Genomic DNA, 20,379 nt, shown 5'->3' with positions numbered 1-20,379 from the left:
AATGACCATTTTTAGGTCTGTGTTCCCTGTTCCTATCTCCCATTCCGAATCCGTGTTTCGTGTTTCAGACATGAGTATCCATAAAAGGGAATAACATTTCATGCATGTTGCCATTCAGATTTCCCATTCCGGGTAGCTATGCCATGTCATACTGTATGGTAGGTTGTGTTGTATGGTCATACGGTACAATTGTAGAGATATGGAAACTTCCATGATTGTTACGATCAACGTACCACAATTGGAATGATGCTGTTGAGTTGCAGTATGAAGAAAAAACAAAACTGTACTCTTTAATCTGCAATGTTGGAAAGCCTTCATGTAGAAAACTCTAGTTTGTATTTGAAGGTTTATGCAGTTTTGATTTCTAGTCTTGGTAGGTTACCTCTTGATCCCAAAATTAGAGGTAAACTTCATTATGTGCATGTTTTATGCAATGTATATGTAGTATTGGAGCTATAGGGATACATAGATGCTAATTTGGATGGTGATAATACGGACAAGAAGTCTATGATGTGATTCCTTATCATCATTGGGAGTGCATAGTCGTTTGGATGGGTAGAGAGGCAGAGTAGTGAGGAATTGTTGTGATGGCATGTCCGGTAGCTTGCCTTCACAAGCTTCTAGTAACTGGAACTTGGATGCTTCCATAGTCGCATCAACTTGCAGCAAGAGAGATGAAAACGCAAAATCAAGGAGCTGTCCATGCAGACAAGGGAGGAGTATCGGAATTCTGGTGAGACATCAACAGATGTGCATCCTCATAACGCTCTCCGGCAATAGCGCCCTCGTGAAACAAAGCCACAATCTCCTCCACCTCTGCTTTGCTCAACTTCACATCAAGGGCACCCACATTTTCCTCGAAATTCTTGACGCGAGTTGTGCCGGGAATGGGTACGACGTCATCCCCTTGGTGCTGAACCCAAGCAAGTGCGACCTGTCCTGGGCACCCTTTTCTTGCAGCCAACTCTTGTAATGCTTCAAACAAGATCTGATTTTTTTCAAGATTTACTCCCTGCATCCTTGGCTGCGCAATCTACACTTTCAAGTACCATGCAAACAGGCCAATGAATAAAAGGAAGTGAGTTTTAACGTATAGATTGCACACAGACTATTCAGCATATAAATGATTCTGCAAGCTTATCGAACAGCACAACATACCTTGCGGAAATCTGTTTCTGTTGCGTTTTCTAGGATTTTTGCACCAGCTGAAAAGAACCCTCGACCAAGCGGGCTATACACAACTATTCCAATCCCGAGTTCCCTGCAATTAATGTGAGAAAAGGAGCCAGTGTGAAGTGACAGTTTTATTCTTTCTGTCAACCACGGTCAACACAGCATGCATCACACACATACAAGCGTGAAGAGTAGATGAAAAGAAACAAGGATCACCTGCAGGTGGGTATGATGTCTTTCTCCACATCACGCGACCACAAAGACCACTCCAGTTGGACGGCACTAATGGGGTGAATTGCATGAGCCCGCCGTATGGTTGATGCTGAAGCCTCGGATAGCCCCAGATACTTCACCTTTCCTTCCTCCACTAGCTTCTTCATTTCCCCCACCTGTGGAGCAGAGCACATAAAAACTCATGCCGAACAACAAGTGCCTGAAAAATACGTGTATTGCTGCATTTTACATGCTGGTGTGATTTCAATGTTCGCATCTGTTTGAAGTTATATGTTCCATGATTAAAACATGGCAGCTTAGCTTCTATGGAGGTAACCTCACCGTAACTTCAATCGGAACGTTGGTGTCAATACGATGTTGGTAGTACAAGTCAATGTAATCCACATTAAGCCTCCTAAGGCTAGCTTCGCAAGCTGCACGCACGTATGCAGGATCTCCATTGATGCCAAATGTGCCAGTATCTGTATCAATCGTGGCGCCAAACTTTGTGGCAAGCTGGACTTTATGTCTTATGCCCTTGAGAGCCTGTATACATACATTAAGAACCAAATGATCGATTACATGCGCACACAGACAAATGTTTGTAGGTTTCAACTACATTGGAAGTGGGTAACTATTGACAAGCTAGTGAGCGCGCATCAACAAATGCATACAAACACTGGCTCAATCAGAATACAACATGCCACCTTAAATCATGAGAAAACAATACAGAATGAATACCTTGCCCAGGAGGAGCTCGTTGGTGAAGGGGCCATAGACATCAGAGGTGTCGAGGAAGGTGATGCCGGAGTGGACGGCGTGGTGAATGAGCGCGATCATGTCGGCGTCAGGCTTGGGGAGACCATAAAAGAAGGACGACATGCCCATACATCCCAGGCCCTGAGCGGAAACGTGGAGGCCCTGCGACCCCAAAGGAACCGACTTAACAGCAGGTGGAGCCATGTAAAATGCAGCAGGTGAAGAAATTCTTAGATAGCAGGCTGGCCGTGTGTAGTGATGAGAGGAGAGCTTTTACAGCACAGGCACGCTTCGACAGGCTTTATAAAAGACGGGGGCAAGGGGTAGAGTCGTGTCGTGGGCCGTGACATCACATGAGCTCCTCTCCAAAAAATTCAAGCAGGACTCCGTTACGTATATCATATGTTGCCACGATTTCAAATAGCTCGTTAAAGATTGGAATCTTGGGAGATGCTTTCATTTTCTTCACTTTAGCAGGGAAGGAGGTTGCGACTCGCAGGCAGGACAGCGAAGAACGTGGCTTGTAGCAAGCAGACAGAGTAGGAGAATGTGATGCGAGATTGGAAGAGCTATGTGTGCTGGACAACGACGACTGGGCTAGGGAGGACACGGGGGCGGGCAGAGGACTGGGGGCTTGCTTGTTTTATAACAAAGGGGTAAGCAATGTCACAAGCACCTGGTGCTGGTGGGATGGTTCAACACAAAGGATGCTTCCTGATTGCGGTGTGTCGGGTTCAATTCTCGCTGACAAGTGTTTCTTTTGGCCCTTGAACTTGGCTACCCACAGAGCTTGAGATGGAATATAGTGAGATTCCAATTGATAAATTGGGAGATAAACCAGTATGTGGCACCCATTATGAAAAATAAAATAAGCCAGAATCCTCTACGATACTGACGGGCGTGAGTACATCCAGGAGAGAGCAACATTAAGGCCGCTCGAGCGATAGAGATGCGAGCAGCGTAGAGTTGCCGACGAGCGAGCACATGGAGCTTGTGAGAGCACGCACAAAATCCAGGTGTAGCAGGGAGGAGCAGGGGGGAAGCCCTGCTCTGTGGCAGTCATCTGCCCTGCTCCGTGCGAGCAGGTAGTGGATGTTCATCTTTTCATTATTGAACGAATTTCCATCATCGTCAGCCTTGCAGGGATGCTCGATTGGTTACGTAAGCATTTGTAATCTTGCAGTCCTTCTGGTTCCGGGTTCGAATCCTCGACTCTCCCGTTTAAAAGGTAGGAATCCTAAGGTAGTAATTCGTAATCTTGCAGTCCTTATGGTTCCGGGTTCGAAATATCCTCGACTCTTCCTTTTAAGAGGTAGGAATCCTAAGGTAGGCTTTGAGAGGCAAGTAGGAGGAATCTCGTAAGCAAATGAATAAAATAGAGCTCGAACCACTATGAGGCCTTATCCCACTCCTTTTGTAGCTTGGAGGTGAGCCAGTATGACTTAGTGAGAGCTGTTTAAGAATTCTAAGCTTGGTTGATGATAAGTTTAGAATCGATGGATATATAAACCACCATGGAATTTGGCACGAGGGAATAAGGAGAAGAAGTAGAAGTAGCCGGAGTTTTACGAAGAACGAGAAGTAGAAGGAAAAGGTAAACAATCCCAAGAGACTCAGGGATTTTTCCTATGAATTGAGCTGAAGATTCAAGTATAGAGAAAGAATCAGGTTAATTGAACCAATGTGCGTGGGATACAACCCCAAGAGATTCCAAAGTCTAAATTTTCGATGCCCGATGTAGCCTGTAGAAAAATAGAAACATTCGATATCTGTAGCAGTTTCGAAGAAAAAGCAAAGATAATTCCAGAAAGATTAGTCCGGAAAGGAGATTGATTGGTGTGTGGTAACACGCCACAGAGAGAGAAGTTATTTTTCCTCGGATACATGCGCGGACCCATTACTCGCAGTTGAAACAACAAGTGAACTCTCTCTCTCTCTCTCTCTCTCTCTCTCTCTCTCTCTCTCTCTCTCTCTCATTGTGCATGATCAGATTAACGTCGTCTATTGACCTAGTCTCTCTCCTCTCGTCAACTTGCGGCCACACTTACACATCTAGTAACACCATATTAGTGAACTTGGGACTTCTTGGATTCCCACTTTCAAACTGAGCTTAAGATTTGACGACATGGCCAAATCTTAGCCAAAGTTTTGAGAGCATGGATCGAAAGAGATTTTCAAGTACTTCCTTGTGGAAGTTTTGGACTTTAGAAATAGTTTGAGATCTATCCATATGGCCAAATCTTCAAGACATTGGTGATTTCCAAATTTGCTCTAAAGTCTCAAACTCTTTCATCTGATTCCCTGACTCCCTATCTCTCGCTCATGCCACCATCTGTTATAGAAATAATATCCACCCCCTATTACCAACAACCCATGAGTCACTTTGTTTGTTGCTTTTTCTCTAATCATTTGTACACACTCCATCAACTCTTTCTCACCAACCATAGTCGCCATGCAAGCTTGGAGTCATAGAAGCACAACCACACACATACATCTCTCTCTACAACGTCGATGGTTCAACATCTCTCTCTCTCTCTCTCTGTTTCTCTCTCCTCTCTCTCTCTCTCTTCTCTCTCTCTCTCTCTATGTGTGTGTGTGTCTCAGTTGCTCGGAATTGCTTTCTAACAACCTGCTCTCTCCACCAGTGATGCCCACATATTCAAAGGGGGCATATTGTGCATGCCATCTCCAATTCACAAAAGAACCGCTACAACTGTCTCGTTCTCTCTCATAGCAACAGCCCCAGCCACCATGCACACTCTCAAAAGACCAACCCTCAGCATTTTTCGATTGTCTTGGCCTTCATTGCATGCAACAGACACTGCCTTTTGTCTTTCGACCGTCAACCCTTCCCAAAAATTTGCCATTTTTTGCAAGCCATGCACATGTTGTGTCTCCAATTATTTTTATATTGTTTTCTTTTACATTTTGGATCTTCACACACTTATTTCTATCAATCCCTCAGAAACTTGCAGCTATAATTTTACAAACCATATCTAGCATAGAACATAGACAGTAAGACACTTTGGTTGTGGCATCACACGAAGGCACCCTGACTTTCAAGCCAACCACGAGCTCTCACACCACAAGTTCCATCCCCGTCTCAAGCTTCGGCAAACTCTGCAGCATTCGATCTCTCTCGCTCGTTGCTCATGACGACACACACATCCACATGCACATACTGAGTCGGTCTTCTTCAAACTAGACCACCCTTCAAACAACACATCTCCCTTGTTGCTTGCTTTGTGTCGATGACGAGAACTATCTTGCTAGAGTGCTTGAGGACTCTGATGCAATTGCCACAAATGCGCTTGCATTGCCTTTTTTGCTGTGTTGATTTGCAGATACTCGCAAAAGACCCAATATGGTCTATTTTGGAGGGTGTTCCCATCAGGTAATGACATCTCTCTCTCTCTCTCTCTCTCTCTCTCTCTCTCTCACACACACACACACACACACACACACACACACACACACACACACACTACTCCATACCCTATCACACCGCCACTACTCTGCCTTGTTTGACGGCTTGCATATCCACTTGAGTTCAAAGGAGGAGCTAGGTCCTATTGATTTCAACCATCTCTAGTAGATAATCACGAAGACCATAGAGGGGCTTCATTGGAGCATTTTTCATGGTGCCAGATTTGCAAAAGGCAGATTACATGGCTTCAAAGTAGAACATACAATGAAATCGACCACAAATAAGCAAAAGAGGTCGGATGTCTTGGTCAGAGATGGCATTATGAATCGGTAATTTAATTTTGTAGAAGCGTAGAAGGTCGAGTTCGTCGCCACTCAGGCTTTGAATGGTCAAATGTTGGGGAGCCTTCATCATCAAGAGCCCTAGAATATGTACAAATGGGTAACATCAGTCAGTTTTCTTCCCCATACCATCACATGAGATCCTGCGACAAAGAGTACGATAGCCAGCTTTGTGGGATAACTAATCCCATCTTCAATAAGCTTTTGAAGAAAAGCAGAATCTTCATGCTCAACATTGGCAAGACCTTCATTTTGTAACATCCACTCGAAATCAGACAAAGTCCAATTTAAAACCTCGGCGACTTGCTTCACCATAATTTTGTGAGGATAAACCCGCTCACAACACCTTGACTTTTTCACTTGAGCCCATTGTATAGAACAAAGCCTCTCTTGAAATGGCTCCAAGAAACCGTATCAACTAAAGAGAGCTTACTTATCCACCTTGCTATAGTCCATCCATCTCTTGAACTTCACGGCTTCCTACTGCTTTATTTCTTGTTTCTCCTTGGATTTAGGGTTCTTTCAATTGAATTTGGCAATGCACACTACAAGAACATTACGAAGATCAGAATCATACACATCATTGCATGAATATGTTGTTTTTATGCTCAATTTTGTTCTCAAAGAAATTGTAGATACATCCTCTCTCACTTTCCCACCAGGTGGTGATTTTTTCTCTAGTGGTTGTTTAATCTAGTTGCCCAGATTGAACGATATATAATAAGACTTTGTGACTGAATTTACTAATTGCTTTAGTGCTAATATTTTGTAGTATTGTGGTGAATGAATAATAAACATTTCATCTATTTTCTACGTCAGATGTGGCATTTTCTCTCTATAAATTATATTGGCGTACTTCATGCTTAGCACTTTTCTCTTTGACACCTGCTAAACATAAAACAATTATTGCTAAAGCATTTCAAATTGACCCATCTGCGTTGAAACACCCATTGGTATCTCCACTTGTATAGTGTCAAAAATTCCTTTCTTTTTCAAAAAAATATCCTCTTTTGGATTCACTCTTCTTGAAACATACCGACGCTATGATGTGACTTTTCGATAATCAAAGCATCCGTTTTTGGGCGACCTCTTGTAGTGGTCAACTGTACAATCCCATGAATGATTGACATGGTTTTTGTGAGTGTGTTTTTCTTGGAGGAAGTATTCAAGACATCGATGGGACTCTTTTAATTTTCTATGCATGGTGAAGGATGTGCATATGTCTGTTTTGGCAAACCCTTCCTCCTTCCCTCTTCTATTGTTCTCTTCCTTTTTGTCCCCATGTCTTCTCCACGTACCTCCACATGGGCACTAGTGCTCACGTATACACCACCATGACCTACACACGTGCATTGCTACCCAAGTAGGCATACTACATGGGCTCCACATTGCTAGCAATTAGGCTAACATAAGCCACCGAATGTCTGTTTGTGTCGCTTATCTTTGTAATTACCTGATCATATACAAAGTCGAATTGCATATTTTTGTAGTGTCCACATTTTTAATTATCACTTTTACAATTGTATCATATTTTTATAAGTACCTCATTATATACAAAGTCGGATTGATTATTTTTTTAGTGTCCACAAGTTTACTTATCACGTTTACAATTATGTATGTAAGCTTTTAATGAGTAGATCGGGGCCAAGGGCTGGTAGTTTAATTATTTTTCCTTATTTATTGTAGTGCTAGCAAGAACCTTAGAGAAAATTATCAATCCAAAGGATGTAGTTGATCAAACTTATAGTGCATAGATGCTATGGGAGAGTGTCAAAAGCTCTCAAAAAACCCACTCACAACTTTGAAATTTGGGAGGGTTAAGTGCCCACTTTTTAAAATACATACTTTGTATGCTTTTTAGTCAATTACAACATGTAGGCTAAGTTCGGCTGAAAAAGATGAGCAGAGGCTATTAAAAGAAGCCAAAATATCAAGAAAGAAGAGGAAAAGGCATGCTGCATGGAGAGGACTCTATGCATCAGAGAAGCAAGTTGCTACACATGCAAGACAACCCTTCACAAAAACGACGACACATTGAGCTCTCTGATTTTGCATCTTGTCAGATCATAGTGCACTCTTTAAATTTGATTGTAGGAATGTGGTTTGTACTATAGCAAGCATCAAGAAGAAGAAGCAATCAAAAAAACATTAAGTGCGTGAGAATGGTTTTTGATTGATAAGCATGGCATGGTATCATTTCAAAACTTTAATGTACCAAGAATGTACCATAATAGGGTTAGAAGATTATTAAGAAAGTATAATGGTAGCAATTTTTCTTCTCTTCATCATGGCTCTTACCCGAGAAGCACAAGATGGAAGGAAAATTTCTTTCTTAAACCATCGTAGGAACAAACTTAAGAGAACTCAAAGATCTATAGCACGAGTCTTGAACTCAAGGGAACAACGGTAAGAGCATTGGAAACCACTCATGAACCAAAGGATGTGTCAACACAGGATCCCATCAAAGATTAATTCAAGACCCCGGTCAGGAAGTAACGAAATTGAATGAACCCCAATTATGCAATCAAAGTGAAAGAAAAAATTGAGTATATAGTGAAATCACCCAAAAAAATTCTCATTAACTTTTGAAGATAATCCTGAAAGATTTGCATCATTGCTATATATATATATATATATATATATATATATATATATATATATATATGTATATGTATATGTATATATGTATATGTATATGTATATGTATACATACATATATATATAATATATATATATATATATATATATATATATATGTATGTATGTACCTGGAACACCTCTATTTTATAAACTGTGTGTGTGGTTTGCATAGCTTCTGTTTGGAGGACGGGTCACACACTTGTTCTTTTAATGTTCCTAGAAAGACTTTGTACATGAACATCTCTACACATAAATCGGCTCTGAAGTTGATATACATGAGGCATGCAAATCTTAAAAAAGATGCAATTTTCCATTGTCTATATGCCATAACACGTCAATCCTATATTTTCAACATGTCAAGCTTAGAGTTAGGTTCGGACCCACTATGCATCAATTCTTTAGTGGTATTTGAGACCATTTTAGAGGAAGCAAGTGAGCATTTGCTCCCCCTTTTTCCTTACTTTTAGGTATACTAATAATACAAAGGAAATGTTGTGGATTAATTTAATGCCTTTGAATTGATATGCTAGCCTTCCTCAACCTTTTTTAATAAGGAGACGCTCCTTGCTAACATAGGAAGTTTCTGTTCAAAAGTGCTAATGTTGTCTAGCAGGAAGAGAAATTGATACTTATACTAGTTTTCAAAATTGTGGGACACATTATTACCAAGAATACTACTAATACTTTTAGCCATAGAAAGACCCAGCTCTTAATTGGTTCCATAACAAAGACAAAGATCACATAAAACATTGGGCAAGAAGACGTGCATTTGGCTCAATTGTGTGCTCCAAACAATTAGTAAGGAGACACGTGTTCCCATTTCAAAGATGGAAACAATAAGGTACATTTGCAATCATTATAATTAATTATTGCTTTTTGCATCACATAGATCCAAAGACTGCCTTCTCGCATAAGGTTTTGCACTTTTTTCAAACTAAATTTAAGCTATGTTTGTGATTTGTGGACATGTTGTCAAAGTGTAGTAGGAAGCTATGGTTATAAAACTATTTCAATGCCTGGAGATTAAATTAGCAAGGCTGGTGCGTATGTAGATTATGTGTTTAAGAAAGCCACCATGTTTATCCAATGGGGCTAGCTTAGTTGGAAGAGGGTTGGACTTGCATCACCAACGGGTTCGATCCCCACTAAGTGCCCTTGGCGGTATCTTAAGGCAAAGGATGGCCCCAGGTGCCCAGCCTAATGCACGGTGTTGGTGGAATAAAAAAATCTGACTTGTCAGCACTTAAAACAAAAAAAAAGGAAACCCACCACGTAAAGGAACAAGATAGTGGGAGCATCGTAACAAGGGTTGTCATCATACTATCGTGTAATAAAGTTTGGTATGGTTTCTTTATTGTGTACTACCATTCACGTCGTATGATTCAGATTTGTAGGATGTGTCGTTCAAATAACTCCCAAGAACCATGTTGACCACATAGTCAGAAGGAATGACCATTTTTAGGTCTGTGTTCCCTGTTCCTATCTCCCATTCCGAATCCGTGTTTCGTGTTTCAGACATGAGTATCCATAAAAGGGAATAACATTTCATGCATGTTGCCATTCAGATTTCCCATTCCGGGTAGCTATGCCATGTCATACTGTATGGTAGGTTGTGTTGTATGGTCATACGGTACAATTGTAGAGATATGGAAACTTCCATGATTGTTACGATCAGCGTACCACAATTGGAATGATGCTGTTGAGTTGCAGTATGAAGAAAAAACAAAACTGTACTCTTTAATCTGCAATGTTGGAAAGCCTTCATGTAGAAAACTCTAGTTTGTATTTGAAGGTTTATGCAGTTTTGATTTCTAGTCTTGGTAGGTTACCTCTTGATCCCAAAATTAGAGGTAAACTTCATTATGTGCATGTTTTATGCAATGTATATGTAGTATTGGAGCTATAGGGATACATAGATGCTAATTTGGATGGTGATAATACGGACAAGAAGTCTATGATGTGATTCCTTATCATCATTGGGAGTGCATAGTCGTTTGGATGGGTAGAGAGGCAGAGTAGTGAGGAATTGTTGTGATGGCATGTCCGGTAGCTTGCCTTCACAAGCTTCTAGTAACTGGAACTTGGATGCTTCCATAGTCGCATCAACTTGCAGCAAGAGAGATGAAAACGCAAAATCAAGGAGCTGTCCATGCAGACAAGGGAGGAGTATCGGAATTCTGGTGAGACATCAACAGATGTGCATCCTCATAACGCTCTCCGGCAATAGCGCCCTCGTGAAACAAAGCCACAATCTCCTCCACCTCTGCTTTGCTCAACTTCACATCAAGGGCACCCACATTTTCCTCGAAATTCTTGACGCGAGTTGTGCCGGGAATGGGTACGACGTCATCCCCTTGGTGCTGAACCCAAGCAAGTGCGACCTGTCCTGGCGTGCACCCTTTTCTTGCAGCCAACTCTTGTAATGCTTCAAACAAGATCTGATTTTTTTCAAGATTTACTCCCTGCATCCTTGGCTGCGCAATCTACACTTTCAAGTACCATGCAAACAGGCCAATGAATAAAAGGAAGTGAGTTTTAACGTATAGATTGCACACAGACTATTCAGCATATAAATGATTCTGCAAGCTTATCGAACAGCACAACATACCTTGCGGAAATCTGTTTCTGTTGCGTTTTCTAGGATTTTTGCACCAGCTGAAAAGAACCTCGACCAAGCGGGCTATACACAACTATTCCAATCCCGAGTTCCCTGCAATTAATGTGAGAAAAGGAGCCAGTGTGAAGTGACAGTTTTATTCTTTCTGTCAACCACGGTCAACACAGCATGCATCACACACATACAAGCGTGAAGAGTAGATGAAAAGAAACAAGGATCACCTGCAGGTGGGTATGATGTCTTTCTCCACATCACGCGACCACAAAGACCACTCCAGTTGGACGGCACTAATGGGGTGAATTGCATGAGCCCGCCGTATGGTTGATGCTGAAGCCTCGGATAGCCCCAGATACTTCACCTTTCCTTCCTCCACTAGCTTCTTCATTTCCCCCACCTGTGGAGCAGAGCACATAAAAACTCATGCCGAACAACAAGTGCCTGAAAAATACGTGTATTGCTGCATTTTACATGCTGGTGTGATTTCAATGTTCGCATCTGTTTGAAGTTATATGTTCCATGATTAAAACATGGCAGCTTAGCTTCTATGGAGGTAACCTCACCGTAACTTCAATCGGAACGTTGGTGTCAATACGATGTTGGTAGTACAAGTCAATGTAATCCACATTAAGCCTCCTAAGGCTAGCTTCGCAAGCTGCACGCACGTATGCAGGATCTCCATTGATGCCAAATGTGCCAGTATCTGTATCAATCGTGGCGCCAAACTTTGTGGCAAGCTGGACTTTATGTCTTATGCCCTTGAGAGCCTGTATACATACATTAAGAACCAAATGATCGATTACATGCGCACACAGACAAATGTTTGTAGGTTTCAACTACATTGGAAGTGGGTAACTATTGACAAGCTAGTGAGCGCGCATCAACAAATGCATACAAACACTGGCTCAATCAGAATACAACATGCCACCTTAAATCATGAGAAAACAATACAGAATGAATACCTTGCCCAGGAGGAGCTCGTTGGTGAAGGGGCCATAGACATCAGAGGTGTCGAGGAAGGTGATGCCGGAGTGGACGGCGTGGTGAATGAGCGCGATCATGTCGGCGTCAGGCTTGGGGAGACCATAAAAGAAGGACGACATGCCCATACATCCCAGGCCCTGAGCGGAAACGTGGAGGCCCTGCGACCCCAAAGGAACCGACTTAACAGCAGGTGGAGCCATGTAAAATGCAGCAGGTGAAGAAATTCTTAGATAGCAGGCTGGCCGTGTGTAGTGATGAGAGGAGAGCTTTTACAGCACAGGCACGCTTCGACAGGCTTTATAAAGGACGGGGGCAAGGGGTAGAGTCGTGTCGTGGGCCGTGACATCACATGAGCTCCTCTCCAAAAAATTCAAGCAGGACTCCGTTACGTATATCATATGTTGCCACGATTTCAAATAGCTCGTTAAAGATTGGAATCTTGGGAGATGCTTTCATTTTCTTCACTTTAGCAGGGAAGGAGGTTGCGACTCGCAGGCAGGACAGCGAAGAACGTGGCTTGTAGCAAGCAGACAGAGTAGGAGAATGTGATGCGAGATTGGAAGAGCTATGTGTGCTGGACAACGACGACTGGGCTAGGGAGGACACGGGGGCGGGCAGAGGACTGGGGGCTTGCTTGTTTTATAACAAAGGGGTAAGCAATGTCACAAGCACCTGGTGCTGGTGGGATGGTTCAACACAAAGGATGCTTCCTGATTGCGGTGTGTCGGGTTCAATTCTCGCTGACAAGTGTTTCTTTTGGCCCTTGAACTTGGCTACCCACAGAGCTTGAGATGGAATATAGTGAGATTCCAATTGATAAATTGGGAGATGAACCAGTATGTGGCACCCATTATGAAAAATAAAATAAGCCAGAATCCTCTACGATACTGACGGGCGTGAGTACATCCAGGAGAGAGCAACATTAAGGCCGCTCGAGCGATAGAGATGCGAGCAGCGTAGAGTTGCCGACGAGCGATAGAGATGCGAGCAGCGTAGAGTTGCCGACGAGCGAGCACATGGAGCTTGTGAGAGCACGCACAAAATCCAGGTGTAGCAGGGAGGAGCAGGGGGGAAGCCCTGCTCTGTGGCAGTCATCTGCCCTGCTCCGTGCGAGCAGGTAGTGGATGTTCATCTTTTCATTATTGAACGAATTTCCATCATCGTCAGCCTTGCAGGGATGCTCGATTGGTTACGTAAGCATTTGTAATCTTGCAGTCCTTCTGGTTCCGGGTTCGAATCCTCGACTCTCCCGTTTAAAAGGTAGGAATCCTAAGGTAGTAATTCGTAATCTTGCAGTCCTTATGGTTCCGGGTTCGAAATATCCTCGACTCTTCCTTTTAAGAGGTAGGAATCCTAAGGTAGGCTTTGAGAGGCAAGTAGGAGGAATCTCGTAAGCAAATGAATAAAATAGAGCTCGAACCACTATGAGGCCTTATCCCACTCCTTTTGTAGCTTGGAGGTGAGCCAGTATGACTTAGTGAGAGCTGTTTAAGAATTCTAAGCTTGGTTGATGATAAGTTTAGAATCGATGGATATATAAACCACCATGGAATTTGGCACGAGGGAATAAGGAGAAGAAGTAGAAGTAGCCGGAGTTTTACGAAGAACGAGAAGTAGAAGGAAAAGGTAAACAATCCCAAGAGACTCAGGGATTTTTCCTATGAATTGAGCTGAAGATTCAAGTATAGAGAAAGAATCAGGTTAATTGAACCAATGTGCGTGGGAAACAACCCCAAGAGATTCCAAAGTCTAAATTTTCGATGCCCGATGTAGCCTGTAGAAAAATAGAAACATTCGATATCTGTAGCAGTTTCGAAGAAAAAGCAAAGATAATTCCAGAAAGATTAGTCCGGAAAGGAGATTGATTGGTGTGTGGTAACACGCCACAGAGAGAGAAGTTATTTTTCCTCGGATACATGCGCGGACCCATTACTCGCAGTTGAAACAACAAGTGAACTCTCTCTCTCTCTCTCTCTCTCTCTCTCTCTCTCTCTCTCTCTCTCTCTCTCTCTCTCTCTCTCTCTCTCATTGTGCATGATCAGATTAACGTCGTCTATTGACCTAGTCTCTCTCCTCTCGTCAACTTGCGGCCACACTTACACATCTAGTAACACCATATTAGTGAACTTGGGACTTCTTGGATTCCCACTTTCAAACTGAGCTTAAGATTTGACGACATGGCCAAATCTTAGCCAAAGTTTTGAGAGCATGGATCGAAAGAGATTTTCAAGTACTTCCTTGTGGAAGTTTTGGACTTTAGAAATAGTTTGAGATCTATCCATATGGCCAAATCTTCAAGACATTGGTGATTTCCAAATTTGCTCTAAAGTCTCAAACTCTTTCATCTGATTCCCTGACTCCCTATCTCTCGCTCATGCCACCATCTGTTATAGAAATAATATCCACCCCCTATTACCAACAACCCATGAGTCACTTTGTTTGTTGCTTTTTCTCTAATCATTTGTACACACTCCATCAACTCTTTCTCACCAACCATAGTCGCCATGCAAGCTTGGAGTCATAGAAGCACAACCACACACATACATCTCTCTCTACAACGTCGATGGTTCAACATCTCTCTCTCTCTCTCTCTCTCTCTCTCTCTCTCTCTCTCTCTCTCTCTCTCTCTATGTGTGTGTGTGTGTCTCAGTTGCTGGGAATTGCTTTCTAACAACCTGCTCTCTCCACCAGTGATGCCCACATATTCAAAGGGGGCATATTGTGCATGCCATCTCCAATTCACAAAAGAACCGCTACAACTGTCTCGTTCTCTCTCATAGCAACAGCCCCAGCCACCATGCACACTCTCAAAAGACCAACCCTCAGCATTTTTCGATTGTCTTGGCCTTCATTGCATGCAACAGACACTGCCTTTTGTCTTTCGACCGTCAACCCTTCCCAAAAAATTTGCCATTTTTTGCAAGCCATGCACATGTTGTGTCTCCAATTATTTTTATATTGTTTTCTTTTACATTTTGGATCTTCACACACTTATTTCTATCAATCCCTCAGAAACTTGCAGCTATAATTTTACAAACCATATCTAGCATAGAACATAGACAGTAAGACACTTTGGTTGTGGCATCACACGAAGGCACCCTGACTTTCAAGCCAACCACGAGCTCTCACACCACAAGTTCCATCCCCGTCTCAAGCTTCGGCAAACTCTGCAGCATTCGATCTCTCTCGCTCGTTGCTCATGACGACACACACATCCACATGCACATACTGAGTCGGTCTTCTTCAAACTAGACCACCCTTCAAACAACACATCTCCCTTGTTGCTTGCTTTGTGTCGATGACGAGAACTATCTTGCTAGAGTGCTTGAGGACTCTGATGCAATTGCCACAAATGCGCTTGCATTGCCTTTTTTGCTGTGTTGATTTGCAGATACTCGCAAAAGACCCAATATGGTCTATTTTGGAGGGTGTTCCCATCAGGTAATGACATCTCTCTCTCTCTCTCTCTCTCTCTCTCTCTCTCTCTCACTCACTCACTCACACACACACACACACACACACACACACACACACTACTCCATACCCTATCACACCGCCACTACTCTGCCTTGTTTGACGGCTTGCATATCCACTTGAGTTCAAAGGAGGAGCTAGGTCCTATTGATTTCAACCATCTCTAGTAGATAATCACGAAGACCATAGAGGGGCTTCATTGGAGCATTTTTCATGGTGCCAGATTTGCAAAAGGCAGATTACATGGCTTCAAAGTAGAACATACAATGAAATCGACCACAAATAAGCAAAAGAGGTCGGATGTCTTGGTCAGAGATGGCATTATCAATCGGTAATTTAATTTTGTAGAAGCGTAGAAGGTCGAGTTCGTCGCCACTCAGGCTTTGAATGGTCAAATGTTGGGGAGCCTTCATCATCAAGAACCCTAGAATATGTACAAATGGGTAACATCAGTCAGTTTTCTTCCCCATACCATCACATGAGATCCTACGACAAAGAGTACGATAGCCAGCTTTGTGGGATAACTAATCCCATCTTCAATAAGCTTTTGAAGAAAAGCAGAATCTTCATGCTCAACATTGGCAAGACCTTCATTTTGTAACATCCACTCGAAATCAGACAAAGTCCAATTTAAAACCTCGGCGACTTGCTTCACCATAATTTTGTGAGGATAAACCCGCTCACAACACCTTGACTTTTTCACTTGAGCCCATTGTATAGAACAAAGCCTCTCTTGAAATGGCTCCAAGAAACCGTATCAACTAAAGAGAGCTTACTTATCCACCTTGCTATAGTCCATCCATCTCTTGAACTTCACGGCTTCCTACTGCTTTATTTCTTGTTTCTCCTTGGATTTAGGGTTCTTTCAATTGAATTTGGCAATGCACACTACAAGAACATTACGAAGATCAGAATCATACACATCATTGCATGAATATGTTGTTTTTATGCTCAATTTTGTTCTCAAAGAAATTGTAGATACATCCTCTCTCACTTTCCCACCAGGTGGTGATTTTTTCTCTAGTGGTTGTTTAATCTAGTTGCCCAGATTGAACGATATATAATAAGACTTTGTGACTGAATTTACTAATTGCTTTAGTGCTAATATTTTGTAGTATTGTGGTGAATGAATAATAAACATTTCATCTATTTTCTACGTCAGATGTGGCATTTTCTCTCTATAAATTATATTGGCGTACTTCATGCTTAGCACTTTTCTCTTTGACACCTGCTAAACATAAAACAATTATTGCTAAAGCATTTCAAATTGACCCATCTGCGTTGAAACACCCATTGGTATCTCCACTTGTATAGTGTCAAAAATTCCTTTCTTTTTCAAAAAAATATCCTCTTTTGGATTCACTCTTCTTGAAACATACCGACGCTATGATGTGACTTTTCGATAATCAAAGCATCCGTTTTTGGGCGACCTCTTGTAGTGGTCAACTGTACAATCCCATGAATGATTGACATGGTTTTTGTGAGTGTGTTTTTCTTGGAGGAAGTATTCAAGACATCGATGGGACTCTTTTAATTTTCTATGCATGGTGAAGGATGTGCATATGTCTGTTTTGGCAAACCCTTCCTCCTTCCCTCTTCTATTGTTCTCTTCCTTTTTGTCCCCATGTCTTCTCCACGTACCTCCACATGGGCACTAGTGCTCACGTATACACCACCATGACCTACACACGTGCATTGCTACCCAAGTAGGCATACTACATGGGCTCCACATTGCTAGCAATTAGGCTAACATAAGCCACCGAATGTCTGTTTGTGTCGCTTATCTTTGTAATTACCTGATCATATACAAAGTCGAATTGCATATTTTTGTAGTGTCCACATTTTTAATTATCACTTTTACAATTGTATCATATTTTTATAAGTACCTCATTATATACAAAGTCGGATTGCTTATTTTTTTAGTGTCCACAAGTTTACTTATCACGTTTACAATTATGTATGTAAGCTTTTAATGAGTAGATCGGGGCCAAGGGCTGGTAGTTTAATTATTTTTCCTTATTTATTGTAGTGCTAGCAAGAACCTTAGAGAAAATTATCAATCCAAAGGATGTAGTTGATCAAACTTATAGTGCATAGATGCTATGGGAGAGTGTCAAAAGCTCTCAAAAAACCCACTCACAACTTTGAAATTTGGGAGGGTTAAGTGCCCACTTTTTAAAATACATACTTTGTATGCTTTTTAGTCAATTACAACATGTAGGCTAAGTTCGGCTGAAAAAGATGAGCAGAGGCTATTAAAAGAAGCCAAAATATCAAGAAAGAAGAGGAAAAGGCATGCTGCATGGAGAGGACTCTATGCATCAGAGAAGCAAGTTGCTACACATGCAAGACAACCCTTCACAAAAACGACGACACATTGAGCTCTCTGATTTTGCATCTTGTCAGATCATAGTGCACTCTTTAAATTTGATTGTAGGAATGTGGTTTGTACTATAGCAAGCATCAAGAAGAAGAAGCAATCAAAAAAACATTAAGTGCGTGAGAATGGTTTTTGATTGATAAGCATGGCATGGTATCATTTCAAAACTTTAATGTACCAAGAATGTACCATAATAGGGTTAGAAGATTATTAAGAAAGTATAATGGTAGCAATTTTTCTTCTCTTCATCATGGCTCTTACCCGAGAAGCACAAGATGGAAGGAAAATTTCTTTCTTAAACCATCGTAGGAACAAACTTAAGAGAACTCAAAGATCTATAGCACGAGTCTTGAACTCAAGGGAACAACGGTAAGAGCATTGGAAACCACTCATGAACCAAAGGATGTGTCAACACAGGATCCCATCAAAGATTAATTCAAGACCCCGGTCAGGAAGTAACGAAATTGAATGAACCCCAATTATGCAATCAAAGTGAAAGAAAAAATTGAGTATATAGTGAAATCACCCAAAAAAATTCTCATTAACTTTTGAAGATAATCCTAAAGATTTGCATCATTGCTATATATATATATATATATATATATATATATATATATATATATATATATATATATGTATATGTATATGTATATATGTATATGTATATGTATATATATATATATATATATATATATATATATATATATATATATATATATATATATATATGTATGTATGTACCTGGAACACCTCTATTTTATAAACTGTGTGTGTGGTTTGCATAGCTTCTGTTTGGAGGACGGGTCACACACTTGTTCTTTTAATGTTCCTAGAAAGACTTTGTACATGAACATCTCTACACATAAATCGGCTCTGAAGTTGATATACATGAGGCATGCAAATCTTAAAAAAGATGCAATTTTCCATTGTCTATATGCCATAACACGTCAATCCTATATTTTCAACATGTCAAGCTTAGAGTTAGGTTCGGACCCACTATGCATCAATTCTTTAGTGGTATTTGAGACCATTTTAGAGGAAGCAAGTGAGCATTTGCTCCCCCTTTTTCCCTTACTTTTAGGTATACTAATAATACAAAGGAAATGTTGTGGATTAATTTAATGCCTTTGAATTGATATGCTAGCCTTCCTCAACCTTTTTTAATAAGGAGACGCTCCTTGCTAACATAGGAAGTTTCTGTTCAAAAGTGCTAATGTTGTCTAGCAGGAAGAGAAATTGATACTTATACTAGTTTTCAAAATTGTGGGACACATTATTACCAAGAATACTACTAATACTTTTAGCCATAGAAAGACCCAGCTCTTAATTGGTTCCATAACAAAGACAAAGATCACATAAAACATTGGGCAAGAAGACGTGCATTTGGCTCAATTGTGTGCTCCAAACAATTAGTAAGGAGACACGTGTTCCCATTTCAAAGATGGAAACAATAAGGTACATTTGCAATCATTATAATTAATTATTGCTTTTTGCATCACATAGATCCAAAGACTGCCTTCTCGCATAAGGTTTTGCACTTTTTTCAAACTAAATTTAAGCTATGTTTGTGATTTGTGGACATGTTGTCAAAGTGTAGTAGGAAGCTATGGTTATAAAACTATTTCAATGCCTGGAGATTAAATTAGCAAGGCTGGTGCGTATGTAGATTATGTGTTTAAGAAAGCCACCATGTTTATCCAATGGGGCTAGCTTAGTTGGAAGAGGGTTGGACTTGCATCACCAACGGGTTCGATCCCCACTAAGCGCCCTTGGCGGTATCTTAAGGCAAAGGATGGCCCCAGGTGCCCAGCCTAATGCACGGTGTTGGTGGAATAAAAAAATCTGACTTGTCAGCACTTAAAACAAAAAAAAAGGAAACCCACCACGTAAAGGAACAAGATAGTGGGAGCATCGTAACAAGGGTTGTCATCATACTATCGTGTAATAAAGTTTGGTATGGTTTCTTTATTGTGTACTACCATTCACGTCGTATGATTCAGATTTGTAGGATGTGTCGTTCAAATAACTCCCAAGAACCATGTTGACCACATAGTCACAAGGAATGACCATTTTTAGGTCTGTGTTCCCTGTTCCTATCTCCCATTCCGAATCCGTGTTTCGTGTTTCAGACATGAGTATCCATAAAAGGGAATAACATTTCATGCATGTTGCCATTCAGATTTCCCATTCCGGGTAGCTATGCCATGTCATACTGTATGGTAGGTTGTGTTGTATGGTCATACGGTACAATTGTAGAGATATGGAAACTTCCATGATTGTTACGATCAGCATACCACAATTGGAATGATGCTGTTGAGTTGCAGTATGAAGAAAAAACAAAACTGTACTCTTTAATCTGCAATGTTGGAAAGCC

General features: G+C 41.3%; 2 protein-coding genes and 1 pseudogene across 2 annotated transcripts; all 3 read right to left on the bottom strand.

The window, feature by feature from the left end:
* Window positions 1–319: 319 nt before the first annotated feature.
* On the bottom strand, window positions 320–2,426 carry LOC147422241 (putative aldo-keto reductase 2). Its single transcript, XM_086503257.1, has 5 exons — window positions 2,128–2,426; window positions 1,729–1,932; window positions 1,390–1,562; window positions 1,159–1,261; window positions 320–1,033 (listed from the first exon to the last, which is right to left on the bottom strand). Exons 1-5 carry the CDS (start codon window positions 2,347–2,349, stop codon window positions 689–691), a joined length of 1,047 nt encoding a protein of 348 aa, XP_086359383.1. The 5' UTR covers window positions 2,350–2,426; the 3' UTR covers window positions 320–688.
* Window positions 2,427–10,319: 7,893 nt separating this feature from the next.
* Window positions 10,320–11,221, bottom strand: LOC147422240 (putative aldo-keto reductase 4 pseudogene; annotated as a pseudogene).
* Window positions 11,222–11,304: 83 nt separating this feature from the next.
* LOC147422239 (putative aldo-keto reductase 2) lies at window positions 11,305–12,424 on the bottom strand. Its single transcript, XM_086503258.1, has 3 exons — window positions 12,130–12,424; window positions 11,731–11,934; window positions 11,305–11,564 (listed from the first exon to the last, which is right to left on the bottom strand). The coding sequence occupies exons 1-3, from the start codon at window positions 12,349–12,351 to the stop codon at window positions 11,388–11,390; spliced, it is 603 nt and encodes a 200-aa protein (XP_086359384.1). The 5' UTR covers window positions 12,352–12,424; the 3' UTR covers window positions 11,305–11,387.
* Between the last annotated feature and the right edge of the window lie 7,955 nt (window positions 12,425–20,379).

Source organism: Adiantum capillus-veneris, chromosome 27 (assembly GCF_014529385.1).
Source record: "Adiantum capillus-veneris isolate H3 chromosome 27, ASM1452938v2, whole genome shotgun sequence".
Classification (NCBI taxonomy): Eukaryota; Viridiplantae; Streptophyta; class Polypodiopsida; order Polypodiales; family Pteridaceae; genus Adiantum; species Adiantum capillus-veneris.
The sequence above is the reverse complement of the archived record's forward strand: the minus strand, read 5'-3'. Positions and strand labels throughout refer to the sequence as shown.